The following is a 21,905-nucleotide window of genomic DNA, read 5'->3' as shown; positions in this document are numbered from 1 at the left end:
TCTGGCAGGTTCTCTGACAAGGCTAAGAGGGAGAAAACCCGCCTGCTCCCAAGCCCCCACTACCCACCCCCATTCCCACCCCATCTCACTGTCTCCGCCCTGCCCCCTGCACCAACTCATAATAGTCTCATTACACAGATTACACACATACACAAAGAAGAAGGGAGAGGGAGAGAGAGAGAATAGATTTCATTAATCTTGGTTTGGCCTACAATGGATTTTCAGTGGATTGAATTCGAATTTAAATAAATGTGATGACAGCAGACAGACAGAAAATCAGCTATTTCCGACACAGCGTGTATGTCATGAAACCAACAGCGGTGATGGTGCAACTGAACGTCACATAAACATAAAATGATGTGGTTTATATGGTGTGAAACTAAGGCATGTCAAAAGCTCATTTCAAAAAAGAACAAATTTCTCCCTTAAAATGTGTTGCCAAATGACATACTTTTTACTAACATATATTATTAGCCTGGCTTGACATACTGTATATCATTAACTGGGACTCTGCCATCTTAGTTGAGGTGTCTGTTAATGACAACGTCAATGACAGGCTTTCTCCCACTAGTTGAGTCATATGTACAGTCACGTGTTTGGAGCTCAGTGAGGGGACTATGGGTTTAAGAATCAATAGGTGGATTCTCAGGTTGCACAAAAATCAAACCTGTATTGGGAACTTGTAGAACATGCTGCTGGAAGTGTTCTCTCTCTAGCTGAGTCACCAAGCATCTATAATCATCCAAACATCATAAAGAGGACTAGGTTTTTAATCTCTACACCAGTGTTTCCCATCGTGGTCCTCGGGGACCCACAGACGGTCCAAGTTTTTGCTCCCACCCAGTCAAACAGGCCACATTTTTGCTCCATCCCAGCTCCCGATAGCAAAAACATAGACTGTCTATGGGTCCCTGAGGACCAGATTGGGAAACATTGCTGTACACATTATGTTTCCTCTCTACTGGTTACCTGATGCCCTGCTATGCTGGAGATATCATCAGCCTTGATTTAGTGAATAGGCATAATATAGTAATGTTAGCTTCTCATTTGGTCAAGTGGCCTTTCACACTAGGCTTTGTCTGTCAGTTATTTCTGTGGTGCTCCCTTCATACTAAATGGGGACAAGGAGGAACATGAGGACTGGGTAGACCATGAACTTTTATTGCAGAAATTCTTCATCACACAAAGGACAGCTAACAGTGCCAATGTAATCAATGGCTATTGGTAAAGGTTAATACATTATATTAGACAGGCTTTGAGTATCACTGCACCCTTCAGGTAAAGCTGTGAATCTCTCCATTCTAGGTATTGAGATGTTTTTACATGATAAATCAGATCAGTGCTTCATGAAATCATTGGAAGGCGAGATATCCCACAATGGTGAGCCTCAGGACTACTTGATTCCTGCCACCATGTGGATCCACCAATTAGCCTGCACAGTCCAACCCAGCTGTTCACATTGATCAATCTGCTGCAGGAAGTGGTCGCGGGCCACTTCCTCGTTCTGGTTGTCCTGGAGTGCCTGCCGCAAATACTGCATGTCCTGTGCGCAGCTGAGCTCAGGGATACCCGTGAGCAGCATGAGGGAGAAGAGGGTGACCAGCAAACGGGTGTGGGTCCGTAGAGCTAAGTATGCTTCGATACAGGTTTTCTGGAAGGTTGATGGTGATACGTTAAGACAAATAACATTTCATGGGAAAAGATTGGAAGTGTTTCATCCAGCCCAGACACACTTAAATTCAAATGCAATAAATTTCCGTTATTGTGAAATGTAGTACTGTTTCGTAATAGTTCTAACTCGCGCATTTACGCATGCAAGCATAATATCTCTATTAAGAACAATGATTAATTGTCAACATGCGAAGATCAAATATTCCTCACCTTGAACCTCTGGAAATACAGGCTGGACTTCTTGGGCACCCTGCCCATGACATACAGGAAGTCAGGCGTGAGAACAAAAGGAACTCTCTCTCTGTTCACACCAAGGAAGCGCTTGGTGTTCCCCAGGATGTGTCCGAAGTCAATGTGGAAAAGGTTTCCTTTGGAACAAACAGTTTTTCCCTTTATTAAATTACTCAGTAAGTACATGCTTTATCCAATAATTGTTTGAATGTATTTCAGTCAATGTATTTATTAGAGACACAAAAAACAAATAAACCCCTAAAGTTCAATGTAATGCTCATCAGCTTACATATACAATTCATGTAGCACAAAGCTGAGAGAAAAAGTGTTGCCCGAGGAATTTCATTGAGAGAATCTTAAACAATTAATTGTGAGTTATGAAAAGCAGGCTCCAGAGCTACAACTAATTGATAAAATACAGTGCCATACTTAATAAAAATGCAGGATTGTAGTGAATATTTTTACTGTTTTATTGCTTAGATTTCATCTACGATTTTTTATTTTTCTAAATTTGTTTTCCTGGATGTGGCAACAAGGTATACAAATAAGATGCATCTTTCTGCTGGCCTGAGCCCAACCAAGCCTACAACACACAAATGAATCACACCCAAAGCTGTGCTTTAGGCAATTCTGTGTGTTTATACCCATCCATCCATCCATCCATTGTCCAACCCGCTTATCCTACTGGGTTGCGGGGGGTCCGGAGCCTATCCCGGAAGCAATGGGCACGAGGCAGGAAACAACCCTGGATGGGGGGCCAGCCCATCGCAGGGCACACTCACACACCATTCACTCACACATGCACACCTGAGGGCAGTTTAGCAACTCCAATTAGCCTCCAATTAACCCCACGACGACATGGGGAGAACCAAGGGCGTAGATTTGCTCTGGACATTGGTGGGGACCTATGACTCCACCCTCCCCCCATCCCCTGCCCCACCCACCAACCCCGCCACCCCAACTCCGTCCCCGGAATGCATGTTTTTTTAATATGCTGCAAAATGCAAAATCACTTTACATTAATACTAGCAATGCTTTGATTGATAATAATCCACTCGAAATGCAATTCATTAAGTTAAATTAAGGAATAGTGTAATGTCAAAACCCCACTAGCATTAACGTTAACTGTTGTCGTTACTTTGATGAACTTTGATGGATTCACTAACGAACTTGAAGTGACTTACACTTTTCTTTGAAAAAAAGCTCCTTATGTCCAGCTTCTTTTTTTTTGCTGCCGCCATCCTCACATGTGTCACCCAACACACCTTCTTGCACGGGGAAAAAAATCCACTGCATTTGGCGCTGCTTGTATCTGAACGCAGCCACAGCCTCTCACATGATAGCAGGGAAATGCACAGCCAATCAAAATGTTCATATGTGTTTTGGGGGCGGGAGGACTCAAAGAGAGAACGTGATTTATCCCTTTCTGCGTGTCTAGGTTAATGTTGACAGCACGATTGTTTTTTTTTTTTTTAAGTGGATTAAATTATTGGTGGGGACATTTCAATGGTCGGAGGATATTGGTGGGGACACATCCCCTCCGTCCACCCTAAATCTACGCCCCTGGGGAGAACATGCAAACTCCACACAATTGTGATCCAAGCGGAGACTCAAACCCAAGTCCCAGAGGCGTGAGGCAACAGTGCTAACCACTACATCACTATGCCACCCGTGTTTAATATAATCTGAATAATATTTTCTGATGATCTGTGTTGTTCCTGAGAATAATAGCCCTAGGACTGTCATGTGATTCATAAACACAGGTTCACCAATGATGGAAACAGTGGATAGGTCTTAGCACAGCAGTAATAACTTCACTTCCAGCAACCTGCAGTATGTTCTGTTGTCTCATATGTCTGGCCCATAAACAATTATCAGTGCTCTTGCTAGAATATTAATTGGATGATTATTGGCACCTGTGACTGGTGGGTCATTTAAATCCTTGTTCCTTCATTTTAGGCGCAAAGTCATTTGTTGTTTCAAAACTACAGTCTGAGCATTAGATGTGGTTTACGTCTTTTCCTGTGTTTGTGTATTCCACCTTGAGTTCCCCTTCTTTGCTCTGGTTGAGCCCGATTGACCTCCCTACCAACTATGAGTACTGGATTTGTGTTTTGCACTCATGCCAATGAACTCCACTCCTGAACTGGTATCTGCTGAAAACCTTCCTTTGTACCAGGGTTGTCCCTTTACCTTGCTCCGTGATCATGATGTTGTCATTGTGTCGATCGCCTATCCCCAGCACATAGGTGGCTACACAGTAGCCAGCACAGGAAGTGACAAACCTTTCCATGGCCTGGTAGTGCTGTGGGTGAGAGTGAACAGATGAACAGAAGAAGGTAAGTGAACATCAGCATATGAGGAATACATATCAAATGGCTGGGATTCTTCCAGAATGACTAGATTAAAGAGTGATGAAGAATTCATTATTAAAGGAAGAAGAATCCATCTTCCTTAACCCCTCATTCAGTACACGCAGGGGCAGTAAAGGACTTAAGGACGTGCACCATACTATTTCCTGTAGCTGGCTCCTCCCCTTGAGCCACTCAAGCAGGGCATCGTTTTTGAACGCTCCCGTGTTTCCTCCTCTGCTTCTCTGCACGGCGGCAATGGTGACTGCATCCCTCACAATTTCAATCAAACCTGAGGCATAGGAGGACACTGCCTTGCACATTTGGCAAACAAGAAAAAATTAACTCGCACTTTTCTGCAGTTGTGTGGTCATTCAGGGCTATCTCATGATGCTTCTGATGTGTTGCATGGCAACATTGGTGGCACTCAAACTGAATGTTAAGCTAATCTGTATCGCAGTCCTTTGCTTGTCTTCTGCCTAATCATGTACAGAGTAACTTGCATACCAATAGGATAACTCACATTTAATAAATGCTTCTAGTAACCGTCTCTGGAAAGATAAGTAAACCACGTGACTTACCTATGTTATGGCCAGTAGAAATGCAGCCATAGGGTACCAGATTCAGATTTAAAGATTTTTCCTGCCAAACTGAATCCATCAATATGAGGGTCTGGAGGATAAAACCCAAAAGATTAATAGCTACAGGCAGGTGAACTATAAGGCAGACAGAAAAGCCATAAGAACAAAGGGTGTCAGCAATAGCATCAGAAGTACAAAGGATATTGGTTTGTCGAGTATGAGATAGATGGGATTGTTCATGCAGTATGAGAACTTAAACAATGAACTTTGCTATTCTATACCCCGTCATTCCAAAAATGCCAACTTTATCTCATGTAAGAACAATGAATAGCAGCCTATTGACTGGGGGAAAAAGAATATTTATCTGCTGTTTTTTAAAGAATAAATGATAACACTTTGCTTGAGGGGCCACAAATAACTTACTCAGTTACTACTGAAGGACAAAAAATGCACTAATATAGTTCCTGCATGAAATACATTAATAGTTATGATAAATAATAAATGAACATGCGATCAGTACACAACTAACACTTTACTAGTTAATTAATGTAATAGGTAACAGTATACTACTACATTATTAGTGTTCCCAGTACGGTGTTCATTTTAGGACATCCTCAGGTCTTATGAAAAAAACCGTCAGACTTCAGACAAAACGGCATCAGACATCGAACTCAGGCAAAACGGACTCGGGTGTCAGGAAAAAAACCGTCAGACTTCAGACAAAACGGCATCAGAACAAACAGACTCAGACAAAACGGACTCGGACAAAACGGCATCAGAAAAAGCTTAATTTTTTTTTTTTTTATACATTTAATATAAAAATGTAGAAATATTATTGTTTGCTATTTTCCTTAGATTTATTTTTTTTCCTGACATTTGTTCAAGATGTCATCTGGCAAGGAATGCTCCAACTATGGCAGTTTGACACTGGCTTTGTTTGAAGCTGTTATCACAGTGTAAAATCTAGTAGTCTGATAGCAGAGGTGGAAAGAGTGCTGAAAAATCCTACTGTCACTACCTGTATATATTATTATTATATGATGTAAAGTTACTAGTCCACTAAGTTATTGAGAAGAAAAGTAGCCTTTTGAAAAAATGTTGAAATAAAATACATTTGTCTTACTTATGTGGTAATTATTTTTAATTTTGAATTTGGGGTGTAATTAGATTTAAATCCCATAACATGTTTGGCTGGTAGAGGTGGTAATAGAAAGGTGGTTGTCACATTTAATTTTGTAGATGCAATGATAATGTTGTTATTCAACCAGGGATTTAAACAAAGGGAAATTAGCTGTGTACTGGGCTCACAAGGACATCAAGTTAGGTAAGCCTACATTTAGAAAAGTGTGTTGCTGTATCAGCATTGATATGACACATCTAGTGTGACCACCTAATCCATGTCAGGAGGGACACTATGAGCTACTCCAGGTTTTACAAATACTTTAAAACTGAAAGGTTCCTTGGCTAATTAGTTCTTCTAGTTCTAAATAATATTTTTTGTGCTTTTACTGGTTTGTTTCCTTATTTCAAAGACTCATCCAGCTGTTTCACATTAACATTACTGACACATGCATGACTGAAGGAGACTGACCAATCAGCACACAGCAAGAACTCCTTGCTCAAGTGAAATTCAGGTCCTTTTAATTGAAATGATTGAAATGGTAGTTTGCAAACCCTGTCATAGCTCATAGTGTCCCTCCTGACGTGGATTAGGTGGTCACCCTAGACACATCTCTGAGACTGAACAGGATGTAGTGTCTTTTGATAAAAAAAAAAGTCTATGTTGTGGTTGGTTTGTGGCATAACAGTGAAAGACACTTGAGAAGAATTTTAGAACGTTTGGGGTTGAAGCGGAGATGCCCCCAGCGACCTGTCACTGAAATCCACAAAGCTTTTTCTTTATTTGAAGCTGCAGTAGCTTTTTGGCTTTTCCAAAAGCCTGTGCTGCACCTGTAATGCATATATATATCGTACCTGAAACCTATGCAAAGTGACTACTTCTCACAGTAACAATAGTAGAACTCACAAATGGGAATAATTTGGGCTTTCCTTACTGAAAAATGCATTGGCACTCCTTAAGCTGGAGTCATCTGCAATATAAATGGGACAGTGCTTTGTAGAATCCTACTATTGCCACAGACGTCTCTACAGTAAACTTGTGAAAATGTGTTGTCTCAAGGTAATACATTTGCTTGTCTGACACTAAATACTAACCAGATCATTAAATTAGGAGTCAAAATATTTTACATGCTGTGCAACAACCATCACTAGAAAAGCCTACCTGTTTTGTCTGCTGTCAATAGCTTTTTCACGTTGGTATCAAAGCCTTTTTGAGTAAGCTCACCTTCAAATAAAATTTTAAGAGGTAAGGAGTGAAAATAATGTAGTACTAAGCAGTAGTCACGAGGTCTTACATCTGATTTTCCTTTGATATTCTAAACACACACACAGAGACACACACACACAAATTAACGTTAGTGAAACCTGTTTATTATAGCTTGACGGCTCGACTTTTCTGAAAAAAGCATTTGCAACTGTAAACATGAAGACTGCCATTCTTACTGAAGTGGTAATCTGTACAGTCAATTAGATAGGAATGCTTAATTATCAAATTTAAATTAGCCCAGAACATCCTGTTAGCCTTATGAGGCAGTTTACGTCGATAGCAAGAATGTGCCAACATTAGGCAGAATAAACAGTCGATACCGTTTTCGAGGTCTTTTTTAAGATCCTCATAGGCCTTTACTTTGTCCATAACCTGACAAATATACGGATCGTCAATTAAACTTAACATCATTGCCACTACTTAAGCTAGCTAGCACGGATTCGGTCCACAAAATAACATCCAAATATTACAATTTTGAAATATAATAAAAAGCTAACTCTCTTCATCATCCGCTGTCGTAGCTTGATGACGCTTCATCAGGCTTTGAGGTCGAAAAATTTTTTTTAAAGTTTTTTCTGATGCCGTTTTGTCCGAGTCCGTTTTGTCTGAGTCCGTTAGTTCTGATGCCGTTTTGTCTGAAGTCTGACGGTTTTTTTCCTGACACCCGAGTCCGTTTTGCCTGAGTTCGATGTCTGATGCCGTTTTGTCTGAAGTCTGACGGTTTTTTTCCTGACACCCGAGTCCGTTTTGCCTGAGTTCGATGTCTGATGCCGTTTTGTCTGAAGTCTGACGGTTTTTTTCCTGACACCCGAGTCCGTTTTGCCTGAGTTCGATGTCTGATGCCGTTTTGTCTGAAGTCTGACGGTTTTTTTCCTGACACCCGAGTCCGTTTTGCCTGAGTTCGATGTCTGATGCCGTTTTGTCTGAAGTCTGACGGTTTTTTTCATAAGACCTGAGGATGTCCTAAAATGAACACCGTATCCCAGGTAGGGCTGCACGACATCACATCGCAATGAACTTGCTATTATATGCTGCTTGCGCAATAATCCCCAGGGGCCGGTTGCACAAAACACCTTAAGTTTTCCCCTTAAGTATGACACTTAAGGTTTAATTTCTCCTTAGCTAAGGGATTTATTTAAGGGTGTTGCACAGAACCCCTTAAAAGGTTTCCTTAGTTAAGGAAAAACATGAAGGGATTTACAACATTGAAAGACGTTTTACAGCAGTAAAACTGTCCCGTTTCCATGGAGACAATTCATATGCTTGCACTCACGAGAGTGAGTTTTTTTCTGTTAATATATCTTCATATCCTTCAAATCCTACGGGGGAGCAGACCTGTCATAAAAACACATGTTGATGCCTTACAATACCAAACTTTTTCCAACCATAACCCTGGCCTCAGTGTGCTAACCCTTACCCTAATTTGGGGCCTTATGGTGAAACAACAGGCTTTTGGAAAGTAGGAAAAATGCTATGAAATCATGGGAGCTTGAATCCTGATGTGGGTCCCATCTATCACCCCGCACACTCTTTGGAAGCTGGCTACATTAAAGAAGTGTGTCGCTATTTCATCCTCGTCTTGTTTTGAGGGTGGATTTCACCACGATGTTCAACAGATGGGCAATGGCGTTTGAAATTCAGTGAATGACGCAGCACACCGTTTACTTGTGGACATGAGATACATCACCTATTACAGCCCAGAACGAGCCCATAGCATAAAACCACAGAGCAACACAGCTGGGAGAGCACAGCTTCGGATTGTGGAGTGATCCAACTGTAGACGATCGGACAAATCATAAATTGACTGCCAGTCAAATTTATAAAGTAAAATCAAATCGTATCTAAGGGGTTCTCCCGGTCGCGGAAAACTCTTTTTGAGATGCGTATAATCTTTTCCTCCTCTGACCAATTTGGCTTTCTTGTCTTCTTTTCTCCCATTTTTTTTTTTACTTTTTTAGTAACTTTGTGAGGCGATAACGGGTATCACAAGCAGACGCGAGTGCAAGCATATGAACTGTCTCCATGGAAACGGGACAATTTTACTGCTGTAAAACGTCTTTCAATGTGTAAATCCCTTAATGTTTTTCCTTAACTAAGGAAACATTTTAAGGGGTTCTGTGCAACACCCTTAAATAAATTCCTTAGCTAAGGAGAAATTAAACCTTAAAGGGGAAAACTTAAGGTGTTTTGTGCAACTGGCCCCTGGTGATTATTATTCATCCATCCATCCATCCATGAGCTTCCGCTTATCCGAGGTCGGGTTGCGGGGGCAGCAGTCTCAGTAGGGAAACCCAGACTCCCCTCTAACCCGGCCACTTCTTCCAGCTCCTCTGGGGGAATCCCGAGTCGTTCCCAGGCCAGCCGAGAGACATAGACCCTCCAGCGTGTCCTGGGTCTTCCTTGGGGCCTCCTCCCAGTGGGACATGCCCGGAACACCTCACCAGGGAGGCGTCCAGGAGGCATCCTGACCAGATGCCCGAGCCACCTCATCTGGCTCCTCTCAATGCAGAGGAGAGCGGCTCTACTCTGAGTCCCTCCCGAATGACTGAGCTCCTCACCCTATCTCTAAGGGAGAGCCCAGCCACCCTGCGGAGAAAACTCATTTCGGCCACTTGCACTCGCGATCTCGTTCTTTCGGTCACTACCCACAGCTCGTGACCATAGGTGAGGGTAGGAACATAGATCGACTGGTAAATCAAGAGCTTTGCCTTTTGGCTCAGCTCCTTCTTCACCACGACAGACTGATGCAGCGCCCGCATCACTGCTGATGCCGCACCAATCCGCCTGTCGATCTCCCGATCTCATCCACCCCCGGGGCCTGGCCACTGAGGAGCTTTTTAACCACCTCAGCGACCTCTGCCCCAGAGATAGGCGAGTCCACCCCCAAGTCCCCAGACTCTGCTTCCTCATTGGAAGGCGTGTCGGTGGGATTGAGGAGGTCTTCAAAGTATTCGAATGAGGAGGGCTTCGAAGAATTCCCTCCTCCGACCCACAACATCCCAAGCTCGTTCAGGGGATTGCCGCCGCGAGAAGCACCGACCACCTTACGGCCAATAACATTAGAAGTCCAATAATAAAAAACCAGCCGGGTTCAGATCGGGGGGGGCGTTCCTCCCAATCATGCCTCTCCAGGTCTCACTGTTATTGCCCACGTGAGCATTGAAGTCCCCCAGCAGAACAAGAGTGTCCCCGGGAGGAGCGCTCTCCAACACCCCTTCCAAGGACTCCAAAAAGGGTGGGTATTCTGAACTGCTGTTTTGCGCATAAGCACAAACAACAGTCAGGACCCGCCCCCCCACCCGAAGGCGAAGGGAGGCTACCCTCTCGTCCACTGCGGTAAACCCCAATGTACAGGTGCCCAGTCAGGGGGCAATAAGTATGCCCACCCCAGCTCGGCGCCTCTCCCCGTGAGCAACTCCAGAGTGGAACCATATGCACCATATAATTGTGAGTACATTGCAATGTGATGCAATATTGTGCAGCCCTTGTTATCAAATTAACAAGCAATTGTACACCTCTACAGGTGTATGTGGAAGTAATTTTGAGTGAAAATTAAAAATACATAGCATCTTACAGTGCCAGTCCTTAGGAGCCAGGTACTGAGCAAGACATCTTTAAAGTGGCACCTAACCTGAATTAGAGCCCTTCATTGGGATTGAGGTCCTGCGGGACGGAAATCTCGTGGGAGCAGGCGGTTTTAAGGTTGCCGCGGGCGAGAGCGGACGGCTAAAAATAGACAGTGGATCCCAAGATTTTTGGCAGGATGGAGAACGTAATTGATGTTGATAATAAAATTTTTGTGTTGTGAGAAGTGTGGCAAAGTGCTTGGATACAACAGGCATAAATCTGGCACTTCAGGGTTGAGGCGACACACCTGCTTCCAACACTATTTTGTGTTATATATTCGTGTTTGTTCTGAGCCATTGTATTAAGTTGTGATGTTCAGCTAGTTACAGTAGTTTCTTTGAAATAGGGTTCAGGGTTCTCTTCTGTTTTTAAGCTGCTCTTGTTTGTTTATAATAATGTGATGGCCCCCTCTCATTTATAAATTTCTTATGTTCTTATGATACTTAAACATTTGTTGTATAGATTTGTCTTATTGATTTTTTTTAAATAACTGCAGATATTTGCACATCTGATTAGTTTTTGGGCTCAAAATTAAAACAATGAAACCATATAAACTTATTTCATCGTACAGAATATTCGTTAATGGGTCTGTGGGTGTGGGAGGGATTGGACAGAAATATTGCGGGAGCGGGTGAGAGTGACAGAGACAGACAGAGGGAGTCAGCGGTAATGGTCAGAAATTCAGTGGGAGCGGGATTAAAAAAAACAGTCCCGTGCAGGGCTCTAACCTGAATGACCAGCATGTCCTGCCGCAGGTCATCACCGTGTTTAAAAATCATGCCCACAGGGGGGTCAGAAGGTCCTTGTGAAGCTGGAGAGGAGAATTCCAACCACAATGGCTTCTTCTTGGAGGCCATCACTTTGCATCTATCCAGCTGGGGAAAGTGTAAAGCACCCCGTAAGAGAAACCAAAAACATTCATGAATAATTTTTGCAAATTTGTGGGAATACAAAATAGGTCTCATAAACAAAAGTTCTCAAACAAGAACTACTTGGAATAACACTACTTGGATGGACAAGATAGCAATATAGCGTACTTTGTTATGAATCACCAAACTGATAAAACACATTGCTTCAACCTAATACTGGTGAACAAAAAAAAGTGATAATACCCATAACTTAACGCACCATGATTGCCCCTGCTCTGACTCGGGGGTCGTAGGGCACTTGGAACTCGGATGGAAGGTTGCAAGATCTCAGCATGTCCTGCAGCTGTTGGGCAGCTGATTTATAGAATAGCGATACTTTATTAATTCCCATGGGGAGATTCTCTTTGCCCCATCTTGCTTTCCATGAGACACATACAAGTAAGAATAAGCTGAGGAGCCACAGCAAAGCACCAGACCTCTGGCAGCGCCCAGGGGGCTATGGGTCATGCTCAAGGGCCCACAGACATATGACCATTTTGCTGAGGCTGGGCTCAAACCAGCAACCATATGATCACAGGCATAGAGGCTTATCCCGCTGAGCCACATATTACAAAACAGCAGTGCATGAATATTTATTTATCAAATTATTAACATTTTCATTTGGGTAAGCTCTTATCTCATAGAATAAATGATATTTGCATACAGACCTGCAATCCTCTAAGAAATTAATGGATTCACATTTTATTAATTTATTTTAATGACTACACACTAATTTAGCAATACAACTTACAGTAGCAATACAGTACCCCATTACCCGATAAACATTACCAGTAGCTGAGAGGTCAGTCTTCTCAGGGAAGAGCTTCTTTATGTCAATGGCCACCTTGTGTAGACACTCAACCAGCTGTACCTGCTGGAGGAAGCTTGTCAGCATAGCCTGTCCACAGCCCAGCAGGTAGGCCTCCAGCACCACAGCAAGCCGCTGCTGGAAGTAGGGGAAGCCGGACACCTCGCTACGCAGGTACCAGAAGAAGAAGTGGCCGATTCTCTTACTCTGTGTATGAAAAACACAAAGTAGAATTGTCGGGCATATGTGGTAGGCCAAATCCTCACATGTGTGTGGTTTATAATATATAGTGATAATAGAAAGAGATCATTCAGAATTTAAGAATTTTCAGACTGCCAGTGAGTAGTAATGACGGGTGCTTGGCTAAACATTTCCGTTATTCTTGCAATTTTACTTTACTGTTTTTTTGAAAGACTCATGCAGCTGTCTCACACTAACATTAGTGGCACATGCATGATTATAGGAGAATGCAGTGCTTAAGTGAAATCCAGGTCCCTTTAATTGAAATGGTAATTTACAAATCCTGTCCTAGATCAAAATGTCCTCCGTGACTTGGATTATTTAGTTACCCTAAGTAATGGGGGAACTTCTCCCTGAGGTGGCTTTGAAGATTTGTGCCTGATATGAGCACTTTCCTGAGCTCAATTCTGTTTTCAGTGTCTAATGATGGGTTTAACAAACGTCCTCTCAAGTTTTTGTTGGTAACTCAAATATGATGAATTGCAGTAAAAAAGTACTTTACTCAAGTCAATCAGAACTGTATCTAATACAGAATACCACCCAATGTGTGCAGCCCAACAGGAGTTATACATAGCAGGCAATATGGGACATAGACTGATATAGGATTCAGTTGCAAGTGGTAAGAAATCCGTTACTTGATGGGGTACGATTAGATTACCACCACGAGTTGGGATCAGTGCACCTGAGTAAATCCATACACTTTCAAATAAAACTTTAATTATACTCCAGGACCACTCATCTTAATAATAGCATATACTCATTGCACAAAAGGATGTGAGGCTGTCATCTGTCTAGGGTGGGAGAAACAGCTCACCCATATTAATCAAGGTTATTTTTGTTCACCTGTATCTGTTTCCCTGTGCGCGTTTAAATTACTGTGTTCTGTTCTGTTTCACACCCAGTATACTAGAGCAGAACAATGATACCATTCCTGGCATCCTTAGTCACAGCACTATTAGTTTATTCCATTCAAAAGTAGCATGCATTTTCCTGGAAGAACTAACAGCATTTTTGCCCCCCCCCCCACCTTTTTATCATAGATTTGTCCCATCCCCATTCAAATCCCATCTATACCTACAATCCTTTCGTTTGCACAATTCACCATAGTCCGTCACCACAATTCACCATGCCATCTCACTTACAATTCCCACAGTTAGGGTAGTCTTGTTTCACATATTGACGAGCATGGTAGAATACTTACTCTAAGGGCCCTTTGGATGAGGAATCGTGCCAGATAACTGTCATGGTATGGCTCAACCTTCAAGGTCTAGGAAGAATGGCATAAATGTTAGGATATCATTTTATTGCAGCTTTTGACATGTGTTAAAAGTATAACTGCAAAACATAATTTTAGAAAAAAATTAATTCCTAAAATTGTCATGTATTATCAAACGAGTACGTTTTAGTATTCAATAAGCAGAGTATAAAATACATGCTACGATAAATAGACATGGAATACATTTTAATTTTATTATAAGTAAATGTGACTTACAGTATGTCTAGTCTAACTTATTTTTAATGAAGGAAATTATACTCAAGAATTTTCTGATCACCTGGACTAGTTGTAGTAAGTACCTCTGCACCTCTTCATTACTCAGGGTTTCCAGCTTCTGGACTGCTAGCCTCCTGACCATCTTATCAGCAAAGTCCACACTGAGTAGCTCGAGAGCAATAGGCACTTCCAAGTCTTCAGGGTCCCAGTTGGAGAGCAGCCAGTGGATATCCTGAACTGCATTGGGATTTAGCCAGTTGACGTTTCGGAGAAACTGGGGAAGGTTAGAGCCATAGTGGACACTCTCTTCTCTAAACCTCCTTAAGGAACTCTTGTCTAATGTCTCCTTACTAGAAAATTGTGACGTTTCTCTATTACCAGACCCAGGGCTCCTCTGGTCTGATCTTGATTGCTGAAAAACCTCGTCTGTGTTGTCTCTATACAAGGCCCCAGAAGAAGCACAGATCCCGGGAGAGTTGTAGCTGCTGGGGAGAACTACAGGGAAGCTGTACCTGTCCAGCAAGAAGGTGATAGCCATTGAATTGGTTTGATCAGGGTTGGTAGCAGACGAGAGCTTGTCTGCCTCATAAGTCAATGCCTCTTCGTCATGCTCAGGGAATGGCCACATGTACAGGGTGTGCAGCCCTTGGCTTAGTATAGATCTGTGGTCGATGAGAAGAAGATTTACAAAGAACAATACCTTTCCTTTGCCTTTTTGGTAATCAGGTGTTTTGACTTCTGCAGATGGAGGCTTTGACTCCACAGCCGCATTGCTGTCAGGAGTCGTGGCATTAACTGTGAGACTCAACTTGGCACCATATGGTAAGTTCTTAAGGAGAAGGTCAAATTCAAGCCACTCATTCCACAAAACTTCATCCGAAAATGGCTTTGACAGTGAGCAGACTGAGGACAAAACCTTGTTCCCATAAAGCACAGAGGCTTCAACTTGAATATATTGGGGGGCTTTGCTGGGGAGCTGGGGTATGTCTAAGCCCACCAGCTTCACTCTCAGTGTTCGGTCACAGTCCATTAGTGATATCATCATGATGTCATCCAACTCTTTATTTGAAAGAGCAAGCTCCTCATGAGAACTGGGTAGTCCAGTAAAGCTGTCTACTAGAGGCCAATCCTCTGACCTTACTGTGTCCTCCTCTAATGATGCAATGGGTAGCACAGACAGGTGGAGCCCCTGCATGGTCTTCAGACAGTGCCGTACCCATAGAAAGTTTGAGAGTGGATAGTCTCCACTGAGGAATTCCTCTCTCCCACAGACCTTTAATGTCAAGTAGGCAACTGTATATTCCAAGGCAAAACCACTGTCAAACATCCTTTGGATGAATGTCTCAATTAGGTCACTTGGAAAATCATTAATGTCCACTTTAAAATTACAGTTCTTATCATTGTAATACAGAGTGACGAACAGGTCACAAGAAAGCAGTGACTGCTGTTCTTTTACAAGTGGTGATGAGGTGACCCAAGGCTCCAGGGCATAAGTTCTGGTGTCACGTCTCTGGAGTTCCTCTTTACGGGGTGCAGCAAACTTCCGGCGGGCAAAGTTAAGTTCCCCTAGTCGATTAGATGCGGCAGTGCTGAGGTCGTACCCAATAAGGTAGGTCAAAAGCTGGTGGAACCTCTCTGCCTCCTCTGTAACTTCAGGAAGAGGTGCCAGTACAATCCTGGCCATCTTTTTACCATTGGCATCACACTGCCATTCAGCATTCAGTGTATGCAGGACCTGGTGATCATCGTGGATCTCATACCATTCACCTCCCTTAATATATAGAAGCTGGTACTGCTCCGGGTCAAGTAAGCTGAAGGGATCTAAGAGAGAGTTCTGCTCTTGGGCTTGAATGCAGATACGCAGCCGCAGCTGATGAACATTGCAGCGACTTGGCAGCTGAACCTGCACTGTTTCTTGGTTGTGTTTCAACTGGTGGTCTTTCTTAGGGCGAAGTTCACAGATGAATGCTAGGACATTGTCAGTTGAACTGATTGATCTTGAGGACAATGTTCTTGGCAGAGAACCACTGCCACTAGCTAACAGCTTTTGTCTCTGATCAGAGATCTGTTCCATCTCCATGTCTACATGAATCAGAGGGGGAATAACCATTATAATTAGTGCAATTATAAGCTTAAACTAAAATTCAGGTAAACCTATAAATGTCAACAAATATTTTCTGAAAATATATCTGCATATTATGCTCCCAACAATAGCTGTCATGGGGGGAAGTCATGTGTTATTCACTTTGGTTAATTCCGCTTCTCCCTCCTTCATTATTGGTGTGTTACGATGACGTGAACAGACATGTCGAGGGGTAGGTGCTCGAACAGGTGGGCGTGGCCGACCGGTCCTTTTTGCCAGCCTAGTGGGGGGGGGGGGGGCAGGGAGGTTCTCCTCGGTCAGTTTAAGGAGGGAGGGGTCTTATTTTTTTTAGCTTTCGCGGAAATGGGCACTCGGAAAATCAAACGTGTGATGGGGGCACTTTCAGTTGTTCAGACGAAAGGGACAGGTGCGCCCTGGTACCCCCTCTCACGTGCCTGGCGCGTTATGAGCTGACGAGAATCCTTGTTTTTCACTATTCTGCCCTGTGTTTTACCCTTACTAGTACACTCTAAAAATGACGAATTTAACGATCTAACCAGTTTATTTCTAGCCCAGTGTATGTGACGTGTTTCTGTTCGCTGTCAACACTGGAGCAATTTTCAAGACTGATCTGATTTTTATTACTGTGTCGTATACACCTGTCACCCGTCAGAATATATTAACATTATTGCTGAGTATAGAAAAAGAATTATGTACACCCGATCAAAGCATTCCGTCAAAAGCAGTTTAAATCGTCCATTTGTAATTTTACGTATGTAGCCTAATTGTTTCTCTGAACATGTTATTTTTTCTCTGAATGTTATCTGTTTGAACACATTGCGAAAATATTTGCTAAATATTAATTTGTAATGTAATTTGCGATTTTCATACGTTATTTACTAGCGTCAGTGTGCGGAACACGGAAATCAAAGTTAACTAAATTTTACAACTGAAATTACAGTACATACAAATAATCGAAGCACGGAAGAAACCCGTGTGAAAACCATTTGAACGCATTCCAAAGGGAAAGGGTAAAACTTGTAGATGGTTAGTATTACTGTATCGTTAAGTCCCATTTATATTACGTATTTAAAATTGAAAGTCGGTATGCATTAGTTTCAAGTTATTACAAGCCATTATATCAAACGTGCTTACCGTGTTAATGTTGTGTTTCTGTCTCATCCAAGTCTTCTGTTTAGGTGGTGCTGTGTGAACTTAAAAGCGTTTTGAGATCGACTGCAATGTCTAGCAGGAACAACGTTTTCATCTCTACTTCCCCATTCCTTTGTGCATGCTTACCTGAAAGGTGAGGCAAGAAGGAACTACAATTTTACCCTTATACTTCCTCTTTAGTATAGTAGAAGGGTTAATGGGACAAAATGTGAGAAGTCCGACTTGTGAGGAGTTCATCTAAATAATTAAATAGTTTAAAAATAGGCTCATAACTCAATGTCGTAATAGAGGGATGATTATTAAATAACATTCATTGATAGTGTTTATTTTCCTTAAATTTAACGCTATATGTCAACTTATTCAACTTAAATATGTAACTATAAGATAGAACTGAGCAGAGCCACAGAGTTAGCTGCAGACTTCAATATGAAACAGTCCCTATATGAGATCATTTTGTGCCTAGTGGTAATTCTACACTTGAAATGGAGTTGACTGTTTCTCAGTGGATTAAACATTACAAACTGATGTTTAAAAGTTCAGTCTATTAATGATAAGCCAAAGGGAGGAAATGTCCGACTTCTTTTATTGCAAGTGTGTAATAAAAATAATTTCAATATCAATTTGGGTTATAGGTTGATTCAAATTCCATACAAATTGTTATGATCGTGTCCGGGTAAGCAGGAGCAGGGAGATGGGTAATTGGGAAATGGGGTTTATTGAGGGAACTAGGGAAACGCAGACTTACATATGCAGGACTACTCAGAAATAACATGAAAGCTGAATACAATCAGGAATTTACACAAGATAATGAGGGGGCGTGACACACGGAAGGATTGTACAAGTACTGTAGGTCATGACAGAACCCCCCCCAAAGGAGCACACTCCGGGCGCGCCTCAGGGGAGGCGACGGACGAGACGGGACTGGGGACACGGGACCTGGAAGACAAAAGCAAAAGCATTAATAGGGTACCGGAAACAGGATGGACACGCAGAACAGGCACAGGGACAAGAAACAGGACAACCACTGACAGACCACAGGGAACGTAGATAGGCAGAGGGGCACCAGAAAAGGAGACACAGGGAGAACACCCACAGGAGGAACGAAAGGGCCAGGAGTGAAAATAGGAGACATAGAAGGACGATGAGCAGGCTGGAAGGAGAAAGGCAGGGGAAAACGGGGAGCTTGAAGGAACCCCAGCGGGCGAGAGGTGGCCGCTGCAGGGGCAGCAGGCGACCGCAAGGTTGGAGTCGGAGGGGACCTAATATGGGGCAAAGAGGCTGACGGAGGACGGAGAGACAGGGGAAGGAGGTGAGGAGGGAGTCGGAGGGGCCACTAGGGGAGGCAAGGAGGAAGTCGGAGGGAAATCTGCTGCAGGCGAGGAGGGAGGTGGAGCCGCCGCAGGTGACGGCGCAGCCACAGCCGATGAAGGCGCAGCCGACCGACGAGTCGGAGGAGGGGAACCCGCAGGCAACCAAGGAGTCGAAGCAGGGGAACCCGTAGGCGACCGAAGGGGCATTGAAGGCGGAGCCAAAGGCAGTCGACGAGCCATCGGAGAGGGACCTGCAGGCAACAGCCGGAGCCGGAGGACCCACAAGTACCCCTCGAGCCATAGCCAGGGAGACCAAGGGCGAGTCAGGGGGCAGGGTGGGTGGAACATGACTCTGGCATCAGTGCCCTCTCCCTTTCCGGGAGACCGACAGGTGGGGTCCTGGCCGGGATCGCCCACGTTGGGGTAATGGCGGAGGAGTCAGTCCCCTTTAGGGGTCTATTGGGGCCATCAGGGAAATCCCTGAGGGATCCCATTTGAGCTCCTCTTCCCCCAAGGGGGAAGTAGCGGTGTTCTGACAGTCTGGGACCTCCTCAGCGACAGGGACTGGTGATGTGGGAGTTGGGACAGGAACCAGGTCGGGCAGAGCAGGAGTCGCTACGAGCAGAACAGGGACGGGCGGATCTGGGGCCAGGACATCAGGCGCGGGCGGAGCCGGGGCCGGGACATCAGTTGTAGGCGGAGCCGGAACATCAGTCGCGGGCGGGGCCGGGACATCAGTAGCGGTTGGAGCTGGAGCATAGGGTGCGGGCGGAGCCGGAGCCCCTGTGGGTGGCACGTCAGCCGGCAGGACTGGAGCCCTTGTGGGTGGCACATCAGCCGCCGGGACCGGAACCACAGGGGGTGCTGCAGGGGCCTCGGACACAGCAGGAGTCTCTGCGAGCGGCGGTGCAGGCTCTGGAACCTCCAAAATGTCAGGCAGGCCAGGAACAGCAGGCAGGTCAGGTACATCAAACACAGGCAGATAAGGAACGACAGGCAGGTCAGGAACGACGGGTATAGCAGCCAGAGTTAGCACCTTAGGAGCAGGCATTGCACCTTTAAGAGCCTTCAGGACCCCGCAGGATAGCGTCCCAAACAGACTTGGCCCCTTTAAGAGCCAGGTGAGTCCCGGAAAAGGGATGCGCTGCTGACCGTGGCTGCGTAGCCATGGGCAGGCACTCCAGAGTGGCGGCAGCAGCCTCCGGCATGAACATTGCCGGGTTCAAACTCGGGAGGGGCTCCTCCCGATAAGCAGCAGGGCAGGCAGCAGAGAGGGATGAAACAGCAGAGATAGAGACGGCTCCTAGGAAGATCGTTGGTTCTTCCTCTGGTCTTCTTCCTTTTCTTCCGGCCAGGTGTCATAAGCGGAGGTCGAGGCATCTCAGGAAGATCTGACGGCTGATTTGAGCCCAGCTTACTGTGGAGAGGTATAAGCTGGGTCCTCCTCTCAGTCATGTGCTGCAGCAGCTGCTGGAGGTTTTCATGCACCTTGTTCATGTGGTACACGTTACCGGGCGGAGTCTTTTGTTCATTGGCTTTGGATAAACTGAATTGACAGTGCTGTCACTCTAGCTTCACAATTGCTTGTGGGATTGGAGTGCTGACATTTCAGGGACTCCCCATGCCTGCATTCCCACCTGCCTCTCCCTCCTACTTATGCTGCCATAGCCATATCTGCCGGAGCATTGCACTTCATATTGCACTCATCTAACTTTTAGCACTGCCTATAGTCTCCCTTACTTTGACTAATTGCATTTATTTCCACCACCTTCTCCTGGGTGGTGCTACCTGGAGCTTTCAATCTATCAAGATGTCCAGCACACCCTGCAACATGTGACGTCGCCACTGCCAATGACGACCGTGCATCCAGCTCGCCGTTCTGCCAGTGTCATCTTCCTTGTATGACCCGCTCCCTGCCTTCTGGCTGCCTGGCGATTGGAGGAAGTGTTGGCACCGGCTTGTCATCTCCCCCCTGCTCCCCGTTTGTGTTTCAGACTAAACTGTATTTGACTCTCCCTGCCGGCCCCTGGAGGATGGGCTCCCCCTTTGAGTCTGGTCCCTCCCAAGGTTTCTTCCTTCTAGGGAGTTTTTCCTTGCCACTGTCGCCTATGGCTTACTCACTGGGGGCTTTGGGTGGGGATGCTGTAAAGCGCTTTGGGACAATGTAATGTTGTGATAATGCGCTATACAAAAATAAATTTGTTTGTTTGTTGTTTCCACTGAGGAGGGTCCTGCTCCGACTGGCTAATTCCAGCACCACAGGATCTTCCCGAACCTCGGGTTGGTTTAGCAAATACACCACCTCCTGAAGCAAACCGAGGCGTTGTCTCTCGGCCCGCTGAGGTGAGTCTTCTTTGAGTTCCGTCATTCTGTTATGATTGTGTCCGGGGAAGCAGGAGCAGGGAGACAGATAATTGGGAAACATTTTAAAATGAATTTGAGGAAGCACTTCTTTACACATTATGTAGTTGGAGTATGGAATAGTCTTCCTGCTAGTATAGCGTAAGCTAAAACCCTGGGTTCCTTTAAATCAGAGCTAGATAAGATTTTATCAGCTCTGAGCTATTAGTTAAGTTCTCCCCAAATAAGCTTGATGGGCTGAATGGCCTCCTATCATTTGTAATTTTCTTATGTTCTTATGTTCTAGGGGTGCTGACCCTGACAGAAGTATAATAACATTTGTTTTAAATTGCATTTTATATAATTGCATTTTATATAACCTATACCATTTTGGGCCATTGATGGGTTGGCGCCCCATTCTGGGTTGTTCCATGCATTGTGCCTGTAGCCTTTTGGGACAAGCTCCAGACCCCCCATGACCCTGGATATGACAAGCAATTATAGAAAATGATGATGGATGGATGGATGGATAATTGCATTTTATATAACCTATGCCATTTTGGGCCATTGATGGGTTGGCGCCCCATTCTGGGTTGTTCCATGCCTTGTGCCTGTAGCCTTTTGGGACAAGCTCCAGACCCCCCATGACCCTGGATATGACAAGCAGTTATAGAAAATGATGATGGATGGATGATTGGATGGAT

At 44.4% G+C, this 21,905-nt stretch overlaps 1 protein-coding gene and 2 long non-coding RNA genes across 5 annotated transcripts in view; 1 reads left to right on the top strand and 2 right to left on the bottom strand.

Moving 5' to 3' along the window:
- Positions 1 to 1,145: 1,145 nt before the first annotated feature.
- Positions 1,146 to 17,685, bottom strand: LOC111851191 (phosphatidylinositol 4,5-bisphosphate 3-kinase catalytic subunit gamma isoform). The gene is made up of 11 exons (XM_023825874.2): positions 17,534 to 17,685; positions 14,357 to 16,377; positions 14,005 to 14,070; positions 12,545 to 12,770; positions 11,976 to 12,070; positions 11,576 to 11,722; positions 4,835 to 4,925; positions 4,415 to 4,545; positions 4,096 to 4,207; positions 1,882 to 2,039; positions 1,146 to 1,651 (listed from the first exon to the last, which is right to left on the bottom strand). The coding sequence occupies exons 2-11, from the start codon at positions 16,373 to 16,375 to the stop codon at positions 1,394 to 1,396; spliced, it is 3,303 nt and encodes a 1,100-aa protein (XP_023681642.1). The 5' UTR covers positions 16,376 to 16,377; positions 17,534 to 17,685; the 3' UTR covers positions 1,146 to 1,393.
- Positions 4,932 to 8,429, bottom strand: LOC140591699 (uncharacterized). Its single transcript, XR_011991993.1, has 3 exons — positions 7,116 to 8,429; positions 6,889 to 6,924; positions 4,932 to 6,784 (listed from the first exon to the last, which is right to left on the bottom strand). It is a non-coding gene; the product is annotated as an uncharacterized lncRNA (long non-coding RNA).
- LOC111851192 (uncharacterized) overlaps positions 16,748 to 21,905 on the top strand; it is a 22,547-nt gene continuing 17,389 nt past the window's right edge. The window contains exons 1-3 of one of the 3 annotated variants that reach the window (XR_011991992.1): positions 16,748 to 16,805; positions 17,340 to 17,425; positions 17,566 to 21,204. This is a non-coding gene — a long non-coding RNA (uncharacterized lncRNA). Of the gene's footprint in view, positions 17,426 to 17,565; positions 21,205 to 21,905 lie in introns of all 3 variants that reach the window. The other 2 variants (XR_011991991.1, XR_011991990.1) reach the window with 2 other exon arrangements.

The sequence above is a fragment of the Paramormyrops kingsleyae genome, chromosome 6 (assembly GCF_048594095.1).
Source record: "Paramormyrops kingsleyae isolate MSU_618 chromosome 6, PKINGS_0.4, whole genome shotgun sequence".
In the NCBI taxonomy this organism is placed as follows: domain Eukaryota; kingdom Metazoa; phylum Chordata; class Actinopteri; order Osteoglossiformes; family Mormyridae; genus Paramormyrops; species Paramormyrops kingsleyae.
The sequence above is the reverse complement of the archived record's forward strand: the minus strand, read 5'-3'. Positions and strand labels throughout refer to the sequence as shown.